The sequence below is a fragment of the Drosophila subpulchrella genome, unplaced genomic scaffold, assembly GCF_014743375.2.
Source record: "Drosophila subpulchrella strain 33 F10 #4 breed RU33 unplaced genomic scaffold, RU_Dsub_v1.1 Primary Assembly Seq16, whole genome shotgun sequence".
In the NCBI taxonomy this organism is placed as follows: domain Eukaryota; kingdom Metazoa; phylum Arthropoda; class Insecta; order Diptera; family Drosophilidae; genus Drosophila; species Drosophila subpulchrella.
Genome location: NW_023665498.1, coordinates 3220477 through 3244153, shown reverse-complemented (window position 1 = coordinate 3244153; position 23677 = coordinate 3220477). Strand labels below are relative to the sequence as shown.

Below are 23677 nucleotides of genomic sequence, written 5' to 3'. Positions count from 1 at the left end.
ATCACAAAACTAACTCTACCACTTGTTCGCTACCGGACACCATCGGATATATTGTGGGCTTCCGGGGGCAAACCCAAAGCCTCTGCGCTCCCACCCAACCGCAGCAGCCGTGGATGTCTCCGACTGCCCCTTGGACCGGTCACCGTAGATACCTTGGGACTGTATACATGTTCCCTCCCCTCTGAAAGATAAGTCTACTCCATATTTATACTATTACAATTTATTCACTTAGATTATTTACAGAACGTCTTCAGCTTCCCGTAAGGAAATCCATCCCCTCCCCAACAAATTTACGAAAAAATAGAAATAATTAATTAAATAAATAAAGAGCTAAATTAATGGACAACACAACATAAATATAAATGAAATATTTCGCGCTAAGCAGCCGATCTCTTCCAGCTCCGGTTGGTGACGTAACTCCACCACGTGCTGTAACGCTCGATCGAGTCCTCCAAGGAATTCTGGACAGGATTACGCCCCTTTCCGGAGTAAACTATCCACGCGCGAGGCAGGCACGACGGGTTACTCCAAGTGGCTGTCGGCTGGAGGCATCGGATCCGCAGATTACGTAAGCTTCGGCTGAGAAAACGGGGTTGCTCCAAAAAAAACTTGGCCAGGCCCTAACTAGTGAAACCTGGCCACTATATTCCTCGTCTCCTCTCGGCTGGCCTGAAATGGGATTCCTTTCGGCCTTTTTTTCTTCCGGAACCGGAACGCACTCACGGTAAGGTCTTGGCCAGTCCGGCTTCGGAGACCGCTCTTCAGCGTCGGCGACCGGCGAAAACTATCACTGAGCGGGATCACTCCTATTTTAATTGACGGCACTGCGTTTGAAATTTTGATTAAAAATGTTTTGGGGCTGATGGCCACTTGAACACCGCGACTGCTGTAAGGAGGTTGCTCTTTGAGTGAACCCGCTGCGACTGCGCGCCGGCTACACCAAATCTGAACTGATCTAGTGTCGGTCATTTTCCTTCCGCCAACCCATGCAGATTACGGACCTCTGTTCCCTGCATTCTGGGTCAATGTCCCTATAACCTACATTTGTCCGGTTTGAATTTGAATTCGCCCCCAACCAACTCCATTATTCACGTTGCCCACCACTTTGCATCCCTCGTTTTCCGGATTAATCGATAACTGAGGGATGGCGACATAACATATTTAAAGTAGTATCGTAGAATTTCACGGTGGAGAGTACAAGATATTCGTCAAAAACTTAGGCGGACGCGCTTGCCTGACCTGAACTCTCATCCTTGATCAAATTGCTAATAACAATGAAAAAATTATTTTCCACTGAAAATATTTCATATGCTAGCGTTCAAAATGTATTTAGTTACCACTTTTTCTAAAAAAAATCGATTTCCACGTTCTCTTCCTTACGGTTTGTATTTGCTGATCACCTTTTTTTGCTTCAGCGATTATCTATGTGAACAAAAGCCTTGTCCCTCTAGGTTACCCATCGAGTGAGCCAATAACCCGATTACTCAAAAGAGGGCTTTCACTGGGTTAACTCCATCACCCGATTCTAACGACGGGCATTATTCCACTGCGTGCATGTTCGTTTAGCTCAACATTGGCACCAAAAATCACGACACCAACATTTATTAAAGCCTTATACTACTACTACTACTAAAAATCGTATTCTTTGTTGTGTGACCGAAGTTTTCAAAGTTCACCCGCAATGCATGTAGTATGGATCAGCAGCTGGATTTGTTGGAGCCATTTAAAAAAGAAGAATCTTTTGGCGCACAAAGAAATTAAAATAAAAATTAATGGAATGTTCAACGAATGTTTTTATTTATGTAAATTAGTAGTTTAAAGCTTAATTCTCGTCCCACGGATGAGGAAGTGTGAGGTGGTTTGGGAACGGGGTTGTTCCGCCTGATGCTGCAGGAAGTCTCCCAGCATTAGCTGTCAAGTACCTGTTAAGGTGGAGTCCTGTGGTTCCCAAATAGAGAGCTCGGCAGAGATCGTTCTGATGGTGCTGCTAAAAAGACACTTCTATACTTCTTTGAGAGGACACGCCCGAGAGGATGTCCATGCAGGAAGCAAAGTCTCACACGGCATGTTCCTTCCCACTGGGATTCTCTAGTGGATCTCCGTTAGCACTTCAATTAATCTGCGGATTTTACCCGTTTTGGTATTTCTTCCTGTCGGTGAAGTCCCACAATAATGGGAAACAGCTTGGATTCTTTGGGCCACGGCAAACGGCGTTCATAGAAATTTTCTCGCTAAGTCAGGTATTTTTTCTGGTATGTTTTTTAGCTCATCTGAGTACCGCGCTGAAAAGCCGACCCGACGAAAAGCGTTTGTCGCGTGTTTGCCTCTCGCCCACTCTTACGGTTAGCTCGCGGTTTTCGTCTATGTGAGTACTAGGCTTAAGCCATAGAGCATATATTTGCGTTTTTTCTAACGCTTTTGAGTTTTTTACTTCCAAACCAAACATTTCGGGTAGAACTGCGTTCAAATAAATAAAGAAAATATATTAAATAAATAATAACTTATATATTCTCTCCAATATTCGTGAGTCGTGCCGAAAAAATCCTATCCCTACTCGAGTGCTACATGATTCTCTAGTGATGAATCACTGACTATGGGCAAATAAATACAAAATATACCAAGACATACGAAACAAATACCAAAAACCAAGCCAAGACACTACTTTTTACACGCCTATGCCTATGCAAATTCTATGTAAAAAAGAACGGGTTAATAGCCTCTGCACACAGCCGCTTAAAATCGCAATGGCAATTTCAAACGGATTCTTGTTCACATAAAGAGTCGCTGAAGCGAACAGCTGATCGGCAAAACCAAACCGTTCCGAAGGGAGAGGACGTGAAATTTGAAAAAAATGGAAAACAATGCAAAACTTATTACAATTTCAACGCAAGCATGTGGAATATTTAGCGCCTAATGATTTCTTCATTGCTATTAGCAAATTTATCAAGGATACGATTTCCATTCAGCCAATCAAAGTAAAAATTGAATGGTGACCTTCCTTGCATCGGTTCTCTGACTATATCCATTTTTTAATGGCTTCAAATAGCTTCTTCTATAGATAAATTAAATATGATTTAAAACAACAGGATACAGGTCTTGCCGGGAAAGACATAACCTGGAGGTTGGTCTTTCCTTAAGAAAAAGCATAGCAATCTTTATTTTCAAGAAGAGATCAATTTCTGAGTTCTGAGGCGATGGAATGCTTCCGGATTCTGCACCAACAACAATTGCCATAAGCCGGCGCCATTGCAGATGCATTTTCCTCCCAAAAATTTCTGAAACGCAAAGTAAAGAAATCACCAAAACTTGCAAAAAAAGAGATGTGTAGAAACACTTAAATACTTAATTGATTTGAGTGTGCAGCGAAAACAGCCTCTGAGTAAAAAAATGTAAGGCAATAACGCCAAAAATCCATAACTCTATTCTAGTGTTAATAGGCTTCAAGAATCCTGTGTGCAGAGGACATACAACTTTTTCCCTGATGCAATTTTAAGCGCTGTGTTTAAGTGTGCAAAAGGTATTAATGTAAGCCTGGTATTTTAAAAAACCGAAAGATATTAAAATCGATTGTAATCGAGTCGTTCATGTACACTCAACGAATATTTCGATAACGATATAAGGAAACTGATATATATGTGTATGTGCATTTGTAAAATTCTCAAAATTTAAGTTTGAAAATATTTGTTGAAATGGCTACAGCAGGTTAGAAAGATTTTACATTTTATTGTTTATAAAATAAAGTTTTCTTCCTCTTTGTTGGAAACTTATATTAATAGGGTAAATTTTAACTTAGTATCGGAGATTCCACATGGTTTTATTTTTGACACGTAATGTGAACGTGTGATTCATGTACATATACACTGTTCATATGTGTATGTATGAAAAAAAAGGTTATTAGTGGGGGTGTCGGAAATCTCTTTGGTCGAAAGTCTGGGGATATTTACGTATGCACCAGAACAAGTTTTCCCTAAATTTCGGTAAAAAAAAATTATGGACACCTCTGTGTGTTGTTTATTGGATGTACTAATGTGGCCAAAAAGTAAGGTTAATTTGTTTATAATAAATTAAAAATAAATATTCTTCTAAATCTATTTTACTCCTACCCCAATAAAAGTAATCCCCTCCCGATAAAACGAACTTATGCCAACGTTTTTTCCCAGTTCTCGAAAGATGCCAAGGGAGTCCCTTTCCGATATAGCCAACAGCACCTTCGATTTTTTTTTAAGTCGGTCGATTCGAAACGCGTTCCCCGAAGTGGTCTCTAGAGTTTTGTGAGTAGTCAAAAGTCACACGGAGCCAACTCAGGCGAACGATATGCGTCGAACTTTTAGCGAATTGGTCACGAAGAACGAATAAAATTCAAGCCGGTGCATTATCGTGATGCAAAATCCAAGAGTTGTTGGTCTGGTCTTGTTAGAAGAATTTCTTCACGAAAACGACGCTCAAATAACATTCCTTATTAACAGTTTCGCCGGGTGAGAGGGATTCATAGCCCACCACACCACAAAAATCGAAAACAAGGAAGAACGCTATAGTCTACTATCAGATACCCGTTACTCCGCTAAGGAACAAAAGGGAAATGGAGATATGCAAGCAGCAAAGCGAGACTGTAATGCGCCACCTACCACTGATCTCAACATATGGTTAGGTGGGCGGTTGGTAGATTTAAGCGTTATGGGCGTTGGAGTGGTCATGGCCAATTTTTATCTTAATCAATAGGTATTGACGAGACTAGTACATTTCAGTTAAAATTTGTTATCTAGCATAAAAACTGTGGGCGCCACAGGTTTGGGCGGTTTGTGAGTGTTAGAGTGGGCGTGGCAAATTTTTTTTGATCTATAGGTATTGAGAACCATTAATTTTCAATTAAAATTTTTACTCTAGCTTCAAAACTGTAGGAGCCACCGTTTTTGGCGGTATGTGGGCGTTAGAGTGGGCGTGGCACGCTGCTGAAACAAACTTGCGCTGCGTAAGAAGCTTAGGAATCTGAGCATGCCGAATACCAATAGTCTAGCTCTTATAGCTTTCGAGATCTCAGCGTTCATCCGGACGGACCGACAGACGGACATGGCTAGATCGACTTGGCTAGTGATCCTGATCAAGAATATATATACTTTATGGGGTCGGAAACTCTTCCTTCTGCCTGTTACATACTTTCCGACGAATCTAGTATACCCTTTTATTCTACGAGTAACGAGTATAAAAACAAATTCTCCTTTTGCCGACAGAAGTACATATTTAGTTTTTGTTAATGTCAATATGAAAATTGTAAAAAAAATACATAAATGTATGAAACAAAACGTACAGTGGATCCCATTCATATTTGTTTTTTTTTCAACTTCAAACGTGAAAAATTAAAGCTTTAATACCAATTCATAGGGTTACACTGCATTACATTCATATGGTTACATTAAAAAATTCGATTGGGATCGGGTGATTGGGGAGGCGTTTTCAAGGCTTTTGGAAAGATACACAGCAACCAGGAACTTACTTTATGGTCCTTGTGCTTCGGATCGTTGTCCTTTTTTAGGTCGACTGCTTTAAATTTTCTTTTAAAGATTTTAGGTACTGGTCCTGGTTTGTTATACCATTAATAAATACCACATTTCCCACTCCTTTTGTGAAAATGCAGCCCCAAATCATCACATTTATCATCCCCTCCGTGTTTCACTGTTGGTCTAAGGTGTTTTTTCTGGAGCTTAGTATTTAGTTTCCTCCAAACAAGTCTTGCCGTCACTGCCGAAAAGGTTGGCTAACAATTTGGCCTTCAATTCTGGATGAGTTTTCTTGTCGCGATCAGTCTTTTTTTTTGGTTGTCCTCTTCCCTCATTTCAAATCTTCGGACGATGTCACCGACCGCATTTAGCTTCATTTCTGCAGTTTCCTTATAAATCTTGCCGCTAAGTGCAACTGGAGGAGAAGTTTTCGCTGAAGTTGGAAAAAAAAACCCGAATAATAATGGGATGCACTGTAGTCATTTTAATTATATGTCATTTAATAATAAAATTAACCAAATAATGCGAATTTATTGTCTACTGGGGGTGTCTCTATGAACGAAAATTGATTGAAATTCTTTTGTACATGCATACGAACCTTTTTCAAGTTCCAACTGTTTAAGGATGGAAGAGAATTTTATGACGACCCGAACATATTTAGATTTAATTCATAGATACATACGTTAATTTGTAAATATACATTCTTAACCATTATTTTAGGAAAAAAGGGTAAAAAGAATAAAGGAACCGTTATTTCGTTGCAATCGTTTTTATCTAATGCCGATGCACCGGTCGGAACCACTCAAGTTTCAAAAAAAATTCGAAATTTTGATGGTGAAGACAGTGATGAAGGAAGTGGTTCATTGCCCTTAATTTATCAGCTTCCTACAGCGCCAAGGGCAAATCGAATATTTGATGATAATTCTATTCCTCATAAAGCCCCGTTTATTGCTTATATCAATAACTTGCCGTTTGATGCAAACGAAGACGACCTTTATGAATTTTTTGGAGGTATTAATTTAATTTCTTTGAGACTTCCACGTGAAGATGGCGAAAACGGCCGTTCAAGGGGCTTTGGCTATGTTGAGCTAGAATCTCGAGAAGATTTAATTCATGTGCTAAGTTTACCAGATCCATCTATTAAAGGTCGCCGCATTCGCATTGAGCTATCCAATGAGAACGATCAGCAAAACCGGCAGAAAAGTAACAGGCGGTTTGATGGCTTTGGTAATAGCGGAGATAATAGAGACTCGGGCAATTGGAGACGAGATAGTCAAAATAATGGCAGTAGTTTTGGATATTCTTCCAATTTTGACAGAAGCTTTAATAGGGAAAGAAAACCTTTGCCAGAAAGAGAAGAAGCAAACACTCCTGGATCTTGGCGTACAAGTGCCAGACAGCAATCTTTTGATTCGTCGCCCTCTCGGGGGGATGTTGACCAAGTATCTGAAAAATATCGCGACGGTCGAGGCAGAATTGCGGAAAGATACTCGCGGGAAGATACTGCCAAGTTTGAAGAAAGGCCAAAATTAAATTTAAAACCACGAACTCTACCATTGCCCGATATAAAAAAAATTGACTTCGAAAAAAGTGATGTCGACGAAACAAATTCAGCTAAGCAAAGTGGAACTTCATCAATGAACGTGTTTGGATCCGCAAAACCGGTAGATACAGCTGCGAGAGAATTAGCGATTGAGGAACGTTTAGCTCTCGCTCGAAAACAGGATATGGGTCGGCAAGAGGAGGAGTTTTTGAGTGATAAGCTTGGTGAAGTCCAAATGGATAAAAACGATAACGAAAGTATAAATGCAACAGTTAGCTGGCGCCAGAATCAAGACAATAAGGAGGATAAAACAATAAATATGTATCAAGGTAATTATTATTTTTTATTACCTTAAACCAGTTAATGTAGAAAAGCCATTGTATACCTACAACCACTTGATTTAATTATGTTAATTTTTTATGGGCATATTAATACCCCTTAAATCGTATGCTCTATTTTGTTCCTTGAAAAGGGCGTAGTAGCAAGCTTATATTAAAGCCTATAAAGTAAAGTATATACAGCTGCTTAAAAGCTCCATTGTGGTTTATTTTCTTTTCCGATTTACAGCATTTTTAGTTTTTTGTTTGGACAAGACTACATAGAGAAAAATACAGCAAAAATGACTTTCAATGTTCTATTTAATTATTATGGTAATTTTTATACAAGTTCAAACTCGGCCGCAAGTTAAAATAGAAGTGGGTAAAACTTATTTATAAAAATGTTTAAAAACCGCAATTTTTTAAATCGATACATGTGAGTTTCATTTAGAGCGATTACAATTTTCATTGGCTTACTATAAAGTCAAAAAGGTCCTCGACAACAACATATCGATTTTATAATTTCTAGAGTTTTTAAGTTGGAGATAAGTCCATTTAAAGAACAGGCCCCTTTATTATTTGAACTTTTATAATAAATTCGGTTTAGTTTTTATAATAGCCTTTTTTCAAGGGCCACCTATTCGAGCAATGTTTGGATAGCCACCCTACCTAAATTTTTAGCTCTGTCAAAACATGCAATACCTTTTTGGAATCGAATTGCAACATAGAATCAGAAAATGAAAAAATAATGTAGATTTTTTTTTTAGTTTTTAAATTATTTAAGAAACTTTATAAAAACTCGAAAAACTTAACGAAAAAAAAATAGCACCACTTTTCAAAAATGGGTTTAAAATTATAGGAACTACCAATATTCATGAGATAACAATATGGAACTATTAAATCGATGTTTATATTCTTCATTTAATACTTTGTGGTGTATCCTTTATTGGAAATAACAGCTGCGCAGCGTTTTGGGATGGAGTCAACTAGGTCCTGGCATCGCTTTACGGAAATTTGAGTCCAGGACTCCTTAATTACTCCGCAAAGGGATCCCATGGATGTTGGTTTTGATGCAGCGACTGCCTTCTTGACGTCCGACCACAGATTCTCTATTGGATTAAGGTCTGGAGACTGCGGAGGCCAATCCATAACGTTTACAGAGTTGTCCCCAAACCATTTCTTTGCCTTCTTGCTGCTATGTTTTTGGTCATTACCTTGTTGGAAGACCCACACGAGCGGCATTTCATACTCTGCGAAAGGGAGCATAATGGTATCCATGATATCCACGTATACGTGCTGATCCATGATGGCCTTGATCCACTGTATCGGGCCTACTCCGTAATAGGAAAAGCAGGCCCATACCATCACACTACGCCCGACATGCTTTATGGTCTACTGGGGCTTAAATTCCGAGTTCTGTGGACGTCAGACACACGATCCTGATCCTTTTCCACCAAACATAATCACATAATCACCTTGCTCTGACCTGACCATAAAATATTCCTCCACTGTTTGGGTGGCCAATTTGCATGATCCTTGGCAAACTTCATTCGCCTAGAAATATGTCTGGCATTTAAAAGTGGTACCTTTCTCGGGCTGCAGGCTTTTAGGTTATATTCCCTGAGATATGTACGCACAGTTTGCACCGTCGCATTTATTTTAAGCTCCTTTTTAAGCTCAGTAGCAGATTTAAAAGGATCCTTCTTGTTCTGACGAATCAATCGATTGACGTGATGGGGGTCATAGATAGTTTTCGTCATCGTTTTTCAGGTTTTTCTTTAAAGTTTAGAGCGTTCTTAATCATTTTATATCCGACCATTTAATATCCGACCAATCGACCAACTTCTCTGTAAGATTTTCCATCCTTTATCGACTTTTGGATGATATCACGCTTTTTCTGAGTGCATGGCCTTCCACGCCCCATTTTAATGGTATTATCAAACTTTTTATGTTCAAAATATTTAAATTATAGATAAATCTAATTGACCCGTTGTTTGTTTTAAGGCTATTCGGCAAAATATGGGGTTTTTGCTAATAAATGTGGAAGTGATGCTATTTTATTTTTCTCCATTTTTTGGGCTTTTTTAATAAAACACTTAAAAATAAATTTATAGGAAGGATTTAAAAACAGGGAAACACATTTTTTGGTTAGAAAGAATACTAAAGAGTACAAAAAAATTTTGTGTTGAAAAAAAACAAACACTGAAAACAATTTTATGTTACCCAGAAGAAAATGTATTGAAGTGGTGCTATTATTTTTTTCGCCACTGCACTGTGGGTAAAAAACCCGATTTTGGTGCATAAACCTATTTATTTTCTTAATTAATTTTTATGAATGGCCCATACTAATCGAATCTAGACATCTTCATTTCAAAAAAACCGCCCTCCAAAAATTTTTGGTGGCAACTCTGTAGTGTTGCCACTCCAACAAAGTCAGCTGTTCGAGAGGCTTTGCTATGTCGTTAAATTGGCGCGAAAAATTGGCAAACTTTACGTGCTTGTTGTTTTCTGTGAAAAAAAGTTTAATAAATATGAAAATGGAAATTCCTTGCAAAGGTATTTATTAATGCAAATTAGCTTAAACATTTGATTTTATGTGTCTTGTTGTCCACCTGTGAACTGTTTTATGTGTGTATCTTTATAGATTTGAACTAGCAATTGTGTTTGTGTTTTGTGGAGTATAACTTATTAATAGCACAGACTTGCAAAAGAGTAAGAACGAGAAATTGATTACAAAAGTGTCCTTATTGTCATACAACTAACCGTTTTTGCTCATTTTTGCTCCTTTTCGCTAAACTTGCGTTTATGTAGAGACATATGTGTTTGGTCACGGGGCTCTTCTTGCAGTTTGGGAAAGCAACAAACGCTCGCGAGAAGCATTGGAGACTTACATATTCGACAAATTGATTGCCGATCATCAAAATGAAACAATAATAAAAACAATATCAACTAAAATTACTAACTTTATAAATTATTGTAATTATTGTTACTACACGCTGCTAACATTTCCGCCAGAAAATCAACAGCAAATGAAATTATTAAAAAAAGTGATAGAACTGAATCGCTGGCTCCGAGTCCAATAACTTCTGAAAAGGCATTCGCTTTTTTTATGGAAAACGGATTTACTAAGCAGCAATACATAAATGTAAAACAAATTAGTAAACAACATGGCTGCGATATTTACCCCCCTTATTCGAAAATAGCTGAGGAGAAATTAAAATGTAGACCTGCTGGAATAGCATGGACCGAAAATGAAGCCAAAGTTTCCTTGCAAAACTTATTGAACCATACCGCTTCACCAAACGATATTGAAAACTAAAAAACAAGGAAAAAATAAAAAGAGTAAGTTAAAATTGTTGAGTTATTAAAAAAAATTAATCGAATTTTTTTTCAGTGTTCTTCACCGGTTTTTTTCTATAATGTAACACCAAATAGGATTACTTATTACTTATTTTAAAATGTATTTTTAACCACTGTGCGGTGGACAAATTAAAAAAAAAACAAAAACAAAAATTTTGTTTAAGTTTAAATAATACACCAAAAAAAGTTTCAAGTCAATATCTTAAAAACTAGAGTTTATGCACGAAAAAAGGTTTTTTTGCCCATAGTGCACTGTATATATTAGATGTTTAAATTCACGTATACGAAATGTAAGCCAATACGAAAATTTGGTATTTACTTCAACAAATGGCCTAAAGATACCTATAGGTATTTTTCAAATAAACTTTGATATAACACTCAAGGACCAATGTCAATATGTACGTCTGTCTCCGATCGTGATCAAGACTTGCACCCACAAGTTGTAGGTCAACTTATCTTTAACTAGAAATTGGTGTTGCTCTGGTTTTTTTTTAACGTTATAGAAAACTTTTTATTACCTAACAATAATAAATTAGTTGTAACTAAAAAATGTATCCCTATATAACACTAAAAAAAATCGATTTTATAATTCTAAAACATCGAAAACGATAACCCCATTCCAAAGTACCGCACACCTATGACTCATTATAAGTTTAGAAACCGTTAATTATAGATTGTATTGTTAGTTTGGTCTCTGAAAAATGTTCAATTAATCAAAAGAGAACACTATTTTTTAAAAATTTAGCTTTTTTTTATATTTTTTATATATATATATATAAATATTATATATTTATATATATATATATATATATATATTTTATATATTTATATATTGAAAAGGTAGAAATATGTTTTAATTTCTTTGTTTCAAATCTTTAACCACCTTTCCTAATATTTTTGTTATCACCGGTGCTATGTCTCTCCCAAAGGATTACAACCGACAATAATTATGCAGTTAAAGACATTTTGTAATGATAATAAACGTGACAAATCATAAAAACCTGGTTAATGAACATTTTGCACTTAAATATTTTTGTTTGAGTTACAAATGTTGGCACTTCTATTTTGATGACCGGTCGAACTTGAACATAATTTTTTTAAATTACCATAATATGACACAAACGAATTTTTAATGGGATCTTTGCTGTGTTCTACTCTATATAGTATAATCCAACTGAAAAATGTAATAAAAGGAGAATAGCCACAGTTGAAGTTTTAAGTGGAACGGTACGTGCACTACTATTTCCACATGATCGCAACTGTACTATTAAGAGTATTCACTTAACCAGACATTTTAGTCTCTCTGTACGTATGAATTAATACTGAAAAAATCTATAATATCGATAATTTTGTACATCGTATTTCTTACATGGGAAATCTTATTGGCATCCTGCTGCTGCCTAAAAATAAATGTTTAGTTTAAATGAATTGGGATTTTAATTGTAAATATTGCATACAGTATAAGCTCCATCTGCCAAGAAAAAACATCTAAGTAAAAGGACTCGAAGTTATAAACAAAATATTATTTTGTTGAATGTCTATAGGTTTAATTATTACTAGCAAGGTCGCCCGCAGCTTCGCATGCGGAAATTTCTTAAATATATCGTTATATAATCCTTAACTTTTGACTTTTATCTTTGCTACTTAAATTAAAATTAAAGCGTTCCTCATTTTCACACCATGGTAAAGGTAAAGGTTTTATTGAACTCTTATCTTCGAATTTTAAAATTTTATAATTTCTGCATAACTTTCCTACAAAATAATATGTATGCATTTTATACATACTCACGCACGTATATCTTGTTTTCAATATTCTTGCTGTCTTTAGAATTCTACTTGGTTGTTAAAGACGGGTGTGGGGATAAGCCGTGAAACTATTTGTTAAAACATAACTCGCGTATTGTACCAATTTATATTTAGCAATCGTCTTTGAATTTTTTCGATTTTTGTTAATCCGTTTTTGCTGCAGGAGCTACTTGTCATTATATTTAGGGGTTCCTTTATTATTTGGTATAGATTTATTTGAATAAGTCCAAAGGCTTTTGGTGACGAAGTTTTTTACAAAAGACCGTCATAGCCGCTTTTTTAAAAATTTTTTAGAAAGCTTTGAGCATTGAAATCGGCTATTTACTTGTTATAAATAATGTCGAGGTTTAAATGAGAAAGTGAACATGCCTCCCTAATCAAGTATCTTAATCAAATGAATGAACCGAAAAATGATTCGCAAATATTTATTGATTGATCTTAAACAAAGGTTTACATGCCCACTCTAACGTCCATAACGCACAAAATCTATCAGGCGACCACATTTTTAAAGATTTTCTAAAAGCGCAAAGCGAATTTCGAGTTTAATAACATGAGCGTCTGACCAAAGAACGTAATAGCCGCTAGGGTGCGCCCTGGTATTTTGGAAATCTCCCTTGCGCTCCCTTTAGCTGTGTAATGAGTATCACGTAGTCGAGGCACTCGACAATGGTGTTCTCCCTTGGGTTTTCAATAACTTTCGGATTGGTACTCGTAGAGTAAAAGCAAAGAGTATAACTTTACAAATACAAAGAGATGTCATACAAAAAAACATGTTACTTGGCGGGCTCTAGAGGTAGAACCCTCATTTCAGCAGTAAACCTGCAATAATCAATTGCTTGCCACTTGGCGTAGTGGATAATACATCTGACTACTAATCTAGAGTGCATGGGGATCGAATCCCGCTTTAGACTTTTGTAGTAGTGTAGTATAATTTATTTTGAGTTAGGGCAGATTCTGGAAAGGACAGTAAGAAAGGTTGGGCTGGACATAGCAGCTATAAAAAAGAACTGAATATGGTATCATTGGAAGCCTGTTCTTTTGGCTATACTTCAGAAAATACTTACATTTAATAATTCTCGCCAGCGACCAATGACCAATAAAGTGTCTGGAGCAGAATAAAAAAAATTTATCAAATCTTACTTTAATAGAATTAATAACGTCTTCAACTGTTGGCGTTTAAAAGTCAAAAAACTACGATGATTATGAATATTTTTGTTTCGGTCCTGGTTGACCATTTGGCGAATATGCCCATACTTGTATGATTTCGGCTGTGTCGCATAAACATTGTCAATTTTGATTTAACGCGTCCATGATGTGCAACTTATTAGTAATGAGAAATAATAATTAATGGTAATGCGTTTGCATGTATAATAGGATCACTAGCCGGGAGTCGATCTAGCCAGATCATAGCGTCCATACGAACGGACAGGCAGACGGACATGGCTAGATCGACTCGGCTGGTGATCCTGATTTAGAATATATATACTTTATGGGGTCGGAAACGCTTCCTTCTACCTGTTACATACTTTCCGACGAATCTAGTATACCCTTTTGTTCTACGAGTAACGGGTATATTAATCATGGTCGTCAGTGTTGGACATCGGATTTTTCCGTGATCTTTGTCCACATGCAATGTATGACATTATTTTTTTTTTAACTGATATTTCTCTAATTGAAAGATCGATAATTTTAAAGTTACCGCCCAAACGAACCCAACAAGCTACATTTGGACAAAATCCATTGTTAAATTAAATTTAATCCATTGTTAAATTAAATTTAATCCATTGTTAAATTAATTTTTATACCCTTGTAGAGGGTATTATGATTTCAGTCAGAAGTTTGCAAAGCAGTGACCCCATAAAGTATATATATTCTTGATCAGCATCACTAGACGAGTCGATCTAGCCATGTCCGTCTGTCCGTCCGTTTCTACGCAAGCTAGTCTCTCAGTTTTAAAGCTATCGGGCTGAAACATTCCCAAAAGTCTTATATCTTTTGCAGGTAGTATATAAGTCGGAACCAGCCGGATCGGACAACTATATCTTATAGCTCCCATAGGAATAATAGGAAAAAAAATTTTAAAAAATTATTTCGTTGGTGTCTTTTAACATATAACCCACGCTTGGAAATAACATTTTTTAAAAGGTTCTGAATCATATCATATGTATAGTTGCCACAGGAACGATCGGAAAATTGGTGGAAAAATAATGTGAAACAAATTATAGCTTCGGTGTTTTTTGACATATTATCTTATACCATTGGGAATATCATTTTTTGTATTCTTCAGAGTTTCGAATTAAATTTAATAATTATAACTGCAAGGGTATACAAACCTGGGCTTGCCGAAGTTGACTTCCTTTCTTGTTTTACTCATTACTCGTAGAGTAAAAGGGTATACTAGATTCGTCGGAAAGTATGTAACAGGCAGAAGAAAGCGTTTCCGACCTTATGAAGTATATATATTCTTGTCAGAATCACTAGCCGAGTCGATCTAGCCATGTCCGTCTGTCTGTCCGTCCGGATGAACGCTGAGATCTCGGAAACTATAAGAGCTAGGCTATTGAGATTAGGCGTGCAGATTCCTGAGCTTCTTACGCAGCGCAAGTTTGTTTCAGCAGAGTGCCACACCCACTCTAACGCCCACAAACCGCCCAAAACTGTGGCTCCTACAGTTTTCATGCTAGAATAAAAATTTTAACTGAAATATCATCAATACCTATCGATTGACCCAAAAAAAAGTTTGCCACGGCCACTTGAACGCCCACGAACTTCAATCGTAAATATGAAAGCGGATATCTCGGAAAATATCAAGGATAGAGAAATGGGATTTCAGATTTAGATTCCGTGGGCTTGAGCGCAGCGCAAGTTTGTTACGCGAATATGCCACGCCCACTCTAACGCCCACAAACCGACCAAGCCTGTGGCGCCCACAATTTTCATGCTAGATAAAAAATTGTAATTTAAATGTATTGGTCTCGTCAATACCAATCAATTGATTTAAAAAAAACTTTGCCACGCCCACTCTAACGCCCGCAAACTGCCCAAGCCTGTGGCGCCCACAATTTTCATGCTAGATACAAAATTTTAACTGAAATGTATTGGTCTTGTCAATACATATCGATTGATCCAAAAAAAAAGTTTGCCGCGCCCACTCTAACGCCCATAACGCTTAAATCTGTCTACCGCCGGTAGGTGGCGCATTTCAATCACGCTTTGCTGCTTGCATTTCTCCATTTCCCTTTGGTCCCTTTAACTGAGTAACGGGTATCTGATAGTCGAGGTACTCGACTATAGCGTTCTTCCTTGTTTAATATTTGTAAGTACATAAAAAGTTGGATATAATGTACATAAGCAAAAACAAGGAAGAACGCTAAAGTAGAGTACCTCGACTATCAGATACCCGTTGCTCAGCTAAAGGGACCAAAGGGAAATGGAGATATGCAAGCAGCAAAGCGAAATTGAAATGCGCCACCTATCGGCGGTAGAATGATTTAAGCGTTATGGGCGTGGCAAACTTTTTTTTGGATCAATCGATAGGTATTGATTTTTGTATTTTTGTGGGCGCCACAGGTTTAGGCGGTTTGTGGGCGATAGAGTGGGCGTGGCATATTCGCGTAACAAACTTGCGCTGCGCTCAAGCCCACGGAATCTAAATCTGAAATCCCATTTCTCTATCCTTGATATTTTCCGAGATATCCGCTTTCATATTTACGATTGAAGTTCGTGGGCGTTCAAGTGGCCGTGGCAAACTTTTCTTTGGGTCAATCGATAGGTATTGATGATATTTCAGTTAAAATTTTTATTCTAGCATGAAAACTGTAGGAGCCACAGTTTTGGGCGGTTTGTGGGCGTTAGAGTGGGCGTGGCACTCTACTGAAACAAACTTGCGCTGCGTAAGAAGCTCAGGAATCTGCACGCCAAATCTCAATAGCCTAGCTAGCTCATAGTTTCCGAGATCTCAGCGTTCATCCGGACAGACGGACATGGTTAGATCGACTCGGCTAGTGATCCTGATCAAGAATATATATACTTTATGGGGTCGGAAACGCTTCCTTCTGCCTGTTACATACTTTCCGACGAATCTAGTATACCCTTTTACTCTACGAGTAACGGGTATAAAAATCTCTGACCACTACTAACTAACCGGTTGGGTCAAACACGCATCCAAGTGCACTAACCACGTAGAAGAGTTTAAGAGTATAATGTTTGCAATAAGATGTTCTAAAGGGAGCGTAAAGGAGATGGAGATGAATGCTTCCATAAGGACCAAACACTTTTTTTAGGGTCACATTTTTGATTTGCCCAAACCTTTTTTTTTAAGTAAGCACGTGTATCAGGACTTGAATTTTCCTCTGAAATCTCTACATTTAAAATACATTTTTTTTTAAAACACTAATTTTATAATTTTTAAATATAAGAACAATATATATTTAAAAAAATGTTTAAATGTCCTTGCAATGTATAGATTTAAAGAAAACATGGGCTATATCTTAGAAGCCGATTGCAATTTTTGGTTTATGTCTTTAAGACTATTACGTGTATATTTAAGTTTTATAGTTCAAGTTAAAAAATTGCACCCATCGTGTTATAGCCTTACTAATGTCGGAAATATATTAATTTTAATGTTTTTAAATCAAACATCATAAATAAGATCTTTGTGATTTTTATGTAAACCAATTTGTTTCAACCTCTATAAATATAGTTTTTTTGCTCTCCAAATTTGTTGAAGTCTACTGTGAATGCTATTTTTTTAAACCAATTTGACTGATTCTTAAACATTTTTTATTCCACTATAAATACAGTTTTGCTTTCCAAATTTGTTGATTGTTTTATACTTAGTGGACAAGAGCTAAACCGCATAAATACCTTTAAAAAATATGTAGCTTAACAATTTTTTTCAATACTTCATGTCGCTTGAAAGTTAAGATGCTCAGAATGAATTCCCGGCAGAGAGCTCAGGTCAGAACATGAGATTTAAAAACGCATTTTTTCGAAAACAAGTTTTTTCAACTGGTAGACACGATATCTCAAAAACAACTTCGAGTCAAAATGTAGTTATAACAGCTTAATGTATTTATTTTTAAATAATTTAACAACTTTTTCATTTTGGGTACTTTATTATTTAAGCAAATATGGTTAATAAAAAAAAAGACTGCATAATGATGTTCATTGAAATAGCAATGTTAAAAGAAAAATATTATAAAATTCAATTCACACCTACGTGGCTGGAGTCCACTAAGTCCTCGCTCCGTTTGCGGGGAATCTTACCACATCCCTCCTGCACAACTTGCCAAATCTGCGGCTTAGAAGTCGCGGATTTCTTGGCAACATTACACTTGATGCCCCCCATAAGCTTTCAATCGGATTTAAATCCGGGGACTGTGCTGGTCACGGCATTAGGTCAATTTGATTTTGGCTAAACTACTCCTTGGCCAATTTGCTGGTGTGTTTAGGGCCATCGTCCTGCTGAATTGTCCATACTAGGGGCATTTCATGCTCAGCATAAGGTATCTTGACGTTTTTCAGTATATTTACATACGTGTATTGGTCCTTGATCCCATCGATCATATGTATGGGGCCCACACCGCTGTATGACAAACATGACCATACCGTGGTTTTAAGGCCACCATGCTTAACGGTCTTAAGCGTATGGTTTGGGTGGTACTCGGTATTTGGTGGTCAATGGACATACTGTCTTAAACCTATTCCACCAAATACCATACGCCATATGGATAGTGTCCAGTTCCAGTGGCATTTGGCAAACTCCATCCTGGATTTGAGATGTCTTTTACCAAGTAATGGCACCTTTCGTGGACTTCGCGCATTCAAATTTTTGTCCAACCGTCTTCGGCGAATATTCACATCACTGATTCCCAAACTCAGGTTCGCTTTTATATCCCTAGAAGATACGAAATGATTAGCTTTGCTGAAGCGCACTATGCGTTGGTCCTCTACAATTGTGGTTTTGCGTATCGCGCCTCGTTTTTCGGACTTCGATTCATATTATATAGCATTGAAAGAAGACTTTAGGCGACTCTGAATTTTTTTTTACACGCATAATCTTGTTTTCTTGTATCCACAATGAATCTCACGAAGTATATCGACATCCTAATTGAAAATTTGGATCAAAGCGTCACGAAACTGCGACTCAAAAGTGATTTTTAGATCCAACAGGACAGCGATTCTGAGCATTGTCCCACAAAACAATGCGTTGGTTGCTCTATTATGTGTAAAACCAGCTACATTTGCCACTAAAATGGCAGATCTCAATGCCATTAAGCATTTGTGGGATGTCCTTAAGCGCAGGATCCGCCTTCACACCATTACATCGAAGGATGTGCTGAAAAAGTCATTGTGAAGGAATGGAATAGATTCTTATATGAAACTGTTTATAACAATTAAAATGACCATGACCCTAAAATTGCGTTTGGATACGCATATAAAAAATTCATTATCCGAGCACATACAAAATTCAATGTCCGAAGTTGAGGAATCTCAAGTGCATTCAAGTTAAAGTTTTAACCGAAATCGTTTATCATAAATAAAAAAAAGCTAACAAATCGAAATAATAAAACGTTTACCCCTAATATTTAAAGGATGGTATTTAGGAAAAGGAAGGCGTACACAGTATTTTAAACAACTTTCCAAAGACATATAGAACAAGCATCTAGCTCTAGAAATTTACAAGTTACGGGCGTAGGAAATTAAGTTTTTCATATCTGTTTTCCCCCAAAACTAGCAAGTTTTTCCAAAAGTGGTAAAACTTAAGATTCTTATATTGAGCTGTTTAACATCCTCTAAAATTTCCAGGACCTTAAAACAGTGTTTGGATACGCACAAAATATGTTCGATGCAATGCTCACTGGAAAATGTGGCCATTTTTGTTGATTAATAACTTTACAACGCGATCTTTTTACAACAATGTGTTTAAAGTTTAAACCAAAATCGTTACAGTCGTTTCCAAAAAAAAAAATTCTTTAGAAACGGAATAAAAAAACTTTTGCCACAATTTGTGAACAATGGTATTTAAATCATGTTAAAGCGTACACAATGCTTAAAAATACCTTTCTAACGATATATGTATAGCATAAGCCTGTAGATATCATATAGCTGTCATAGGAAAGATCGGAAAATTGTCGGGAAACTAATATGAAACAAATTATAGCTTCGGTATTTCTCGATATATTATCTTATACTATTGGGAATATCATTTTTTGTATTAAAAAAAAATTCGATTTAAATTTAATAAATATCGGACGACTCTAACATATACATAGCTGTCAAAGAAACGGTCAGAGAATTATTCAAATAATTATTTTAAAAAAAGTATTGCTTTGTTGATCTAGATCGTATTTTCTTTTACTCTGGGATATAGAATTTTTTTTTTATTTTCAGCATTACAAATTTAATTTTACACAAATATCACTGAAGCTAGCAACAATCCTTAAAAATTTAACATGGTGTTACTAACATTGATTATTTCTTATAACTGCAAGGGTATACAAACTTCGGCTTGCCGAAGTTAACTTCCTTTTTGGTTTTTGCGATAACTTCGATTGATGTATCACTCGTTACGATCGGACTATCACAGTAAATTTTCATTTTTTCGTGTATCTATAGCACACTCTTCTGGTGCGCTTCTTCACTACGTGGAATGCCGTCCACAGTGATAAACACAATATAAGCAAAATTAAACAAAACATACCATATGTTTGCTTTGCACCCAAAGCTGAACAAAATATGGTTTTTGGTTTTGTTTGCTTTATCAATAAACAACATTTGTACATGGTTCGACTTTTGCTAATGGCTAATTTATTTCGTGTTTTGTCGCTCCCTTTTCTTTCTCATTGAAATGCGACACGAAAATGTACAAAATCTACAAAAAAAAACTTTACAAACGCTCGAAAAATAAAAAATAAGCATTTGGGCATCGGTTTACGTTTTGAAAATTAAACAGTGCTTTTAAGTTTGGCCTCCAAATGATATGGGATTTCAAAAGTTCTTTTTCGGTTATGATTTGTCCTTTTGAAAATAAATTTTTGGTAAAAAAACTGCGATTATATCACTTACTTTAGAAAAACATTCATATAGTGGTGCCACAGAAAACGCTTATATTTTACGTTTTTGTTGATGTACATAAGAATTTCTGACGAATTTAGCGCCAAGAAATCCGTCATTTAAAAATATTTTATATGGTAACATGCCCTTTATTTTTTACAGAGCGGTGTTTGGCTAATACATTAATAACGGTATACAAATATTTGTATTTCAGATGAAAAGCATCGTGGAGAAGAAAATCATAAATTAAATCATCCCCGGAACCGATTCGACAGGTACATAAAAATATTAATGAGGGGAATATATTGACCGAATATTTGGACTATACCGGCGAAATACCTGGTTTTACATATTTATACCCGTTACTTGTAGAGTAAAAGGGTATACAAGATTAGTCGGAGGGTTGAAACAGGTAGAAGGAAGCGTTTCTTCATCAGGATCACAAGCCGAGTTGAACTAGCCATGTCTGTCTGTCCGTATGAACACTGTGATCTGGGAAACTATACAAGCTACAATATTTGGATTGGGCATGAAGATTCTAGAGATTCCCGCGGAGCACAAGTTTGTTTCTTAGTCAGCAAAGTGTCATCCCCACTCTAAAGCCCATAAAGCGTCCAAACCTGTAGCCTATACAGGATACAGGATAAAGGTGTACTCATTGTGATATTTGTAAAAACATTCGAGACATTTGTCCTTTACCCAGGGCGGCATCATAAAAATGATTTGTCACATTTCCCTGCCATTGCTTAAATTTTATAAAACGGGGTCCAAGCTTCCTTTACAGCAATGGGAGAATTTGCCGAAGTATCTTTTAAACGGTTTGCCTGGACATGGTTATTTCCTCATCTTATATAATTGCTCTTTGGAAAGCGACCAAATTCCATGAAGTTGCCAAATGCCAATGTCTGTCAATCTCTATCATTTCAAGGATCTGTAAATAGGTATTTTTTTATACCCGTTACTCGTAGAGTAAAAGGGTATACTAAATTCGTTGGAAATTATGTAACAGGTAGAAGGAAGCGTTTCCGATAAAAGTATATATATTCTTGATCAGGATAACTAGTCGAGTCGATCTAGCCATGGCCGTCTGTCCGATTGTTCGTCTGTCTGTCCGTCCGGAAACTACAATAGCTAGAGAGTTGGGACTTGGTATATAGATTCCTGAGCTTCCTGCGCAGCGCAAGTTTGTTTCAGCAGGGTGCGACGCCTACTACTACACCACCCACAAACCGCCCAAAACTGTGGCTACTAAAGTTTTCATGCTAGAATAACAATTTTAACTGATATGTATTGTTCTTATCAATACCTATCGATTGACCAACGCCCACACATCGCCCACAAACTTCAAAAATTCGTAAGTATGAACGCGGATATTTCGGAAACTATCAAAGACACAGAATCGGGATTTCAGATTTAGATTCCGTAGCCTTGTACGCAGCGCAAGTTTGTTACGCGAATATGCCACGCCCCCATACCGCCTAAACCTGTAGCGCCCACAGTTTTCATGCTAGAAAAAAATGTTTAACTCAAATGTATTTGTTTCGTCAATACCTATCGACTGCCACGCCCACTCTAACGCCCATAACGCTTAAGTCTGTTTACCGCCCACATAACCATATATTGAGATAGCGGGTAGGTGGCGCATTTCAATCTCGCTTTGCTGCTCGCATATCTCTATTTCCCTTTGGTCCCTTTAGCTGAGTAACGGGTATCTGGTAGTCGAGTATTTGATAGCGTTCTTTCTTTAACTGACTTGTTTCTTTCATGCAGTCGCCAAATGCAATGTCTGCTATCCTCTATCATTTCAAGGATCTGTGAAAAGGTATATTTTTTATCGGATGCTGATTCTTCGATCCGATGTCCTTCTGAGAACTCTGCTGCTAAGATTCTAGCAAATGTCATTTGACAAAGTTTTAATTTATTTGAAAACAGTTCATACTATTTTCCTAAAGAGGAAATACATTTTTTTTACTCGTTTCTCGCAGAGAAAAAGAGTTTTCTAGATTCTACGGAGTCCGATACCGACCCCACAAAGTATTTTCACAAAAAAAAAGTTAAATATATTCATAATTTGAACTTACATCTTGTTAACTTTGGCATCAATGGAAAGGTAATTTAAATGCCGTTTGAATGATACAATACATTTCTTAACCCATTCAGTACTTATTGAAAAGGACGAATTTGTGTGAAAATGTCATTTTTGAACTTTTTTCCTCGACTTGAAAACTTAAATATTTTGATGCAAAAAGTTTCTTCAAACAAAAATAAAAGTAACTGCAAAAAGAATTTTTCAAAAATCATTTTGCTTCTATTTTTTATGATTTTTTGAAAATGCTTAGAAACATGAATTTTAGCCATATTTTTCTCTTTTTCATACAAATTTTTTCCGACAGTGTCACCTTTAAAAAATCATAAAAAATATAAGCAAAATGATTTTTGAAAAATTCTTTTTGCAGTTACTATTATTTTTGTTTGAAGAAACTTTTTGCATCAAAAAATTTAAGTTTTCAAGTCGAGGAAAAAAGTTCAAAAAGGACATTTTCACACAAATTCGTCCTTTTCAATAAGTACTGAATGTGTTAAGAAATGTATTGTATCATTCAAACGGCACTTAAATTACCTTTCCATTGATGCCATAATTAACAAGATGTAAGTTCAAATTATGAATATATTTAACTTTTTTTTTGTGAAAATACTTTTGACCACCCTTGTATATATATATTACTATATATGTATATATATATCTCCTTCAGTAACAACTGTACCGCATCTATTGGACAGTGATTTCCCACTTATATGATTCTCACCCCCTTGCAGTAGTTGCGTTTGCAAAAAATGAAATAAAACTTTAAAAAATAGGTATGCAACAAGCATACGAGTGATTCTTTGTGAAACGTATCGAGATTTTCAGTATGGTCTCAAAACGGTTTCATATTTTTATCACGATATTATACCATATATACAGGATTTAAAAAAAAATAAAAAAAATTATCCATTTGAGAGAAGCAAAGATATGGCGATGCCTTTTTATACCCGTTACTCGTAGAGTAAAAGGGTATACTAGATTCGTCGGAAAGTATGTAACAGGCAGAAGGAAG

The 23677-nt window shown here is 36.4% G+C and overlaps 1 protein-coding gene across 2 annotated transcripts in view; it reads left to right on the top strand.

Annotated features, from left to right (window-relative positions):
* Positions 1–3575: 3575 nt before the first annotated feature.
* LOC119559028 (eukaryotic translation initiation factor 4B) overlaps positions 3576–23677 on the top strand; it is a 55682-nt gene continuing 35580 nt past the window's right edge. The window contains exons 1-3 of one of the 2 annotated variants that reach the window (XM_037872157.1): positions 3576–3702; positions 6216–7367; positions 20794–20854. In XM_037872157.1, the coding sequence (XP_037728085.1) occupies positions 3690–3702; positions 6216–7367; positions 20794–20854 (1226 nt within the window). In that variant the 5' untranslated portion in view covers positions 3576–3689. The remainder of the gene's footprint in view (positions 3703–6215; positions 7368–20793; positions 20855–23677) is intronic. The other variant, XM_037872158.1, reaches the window with a different exon arrangement.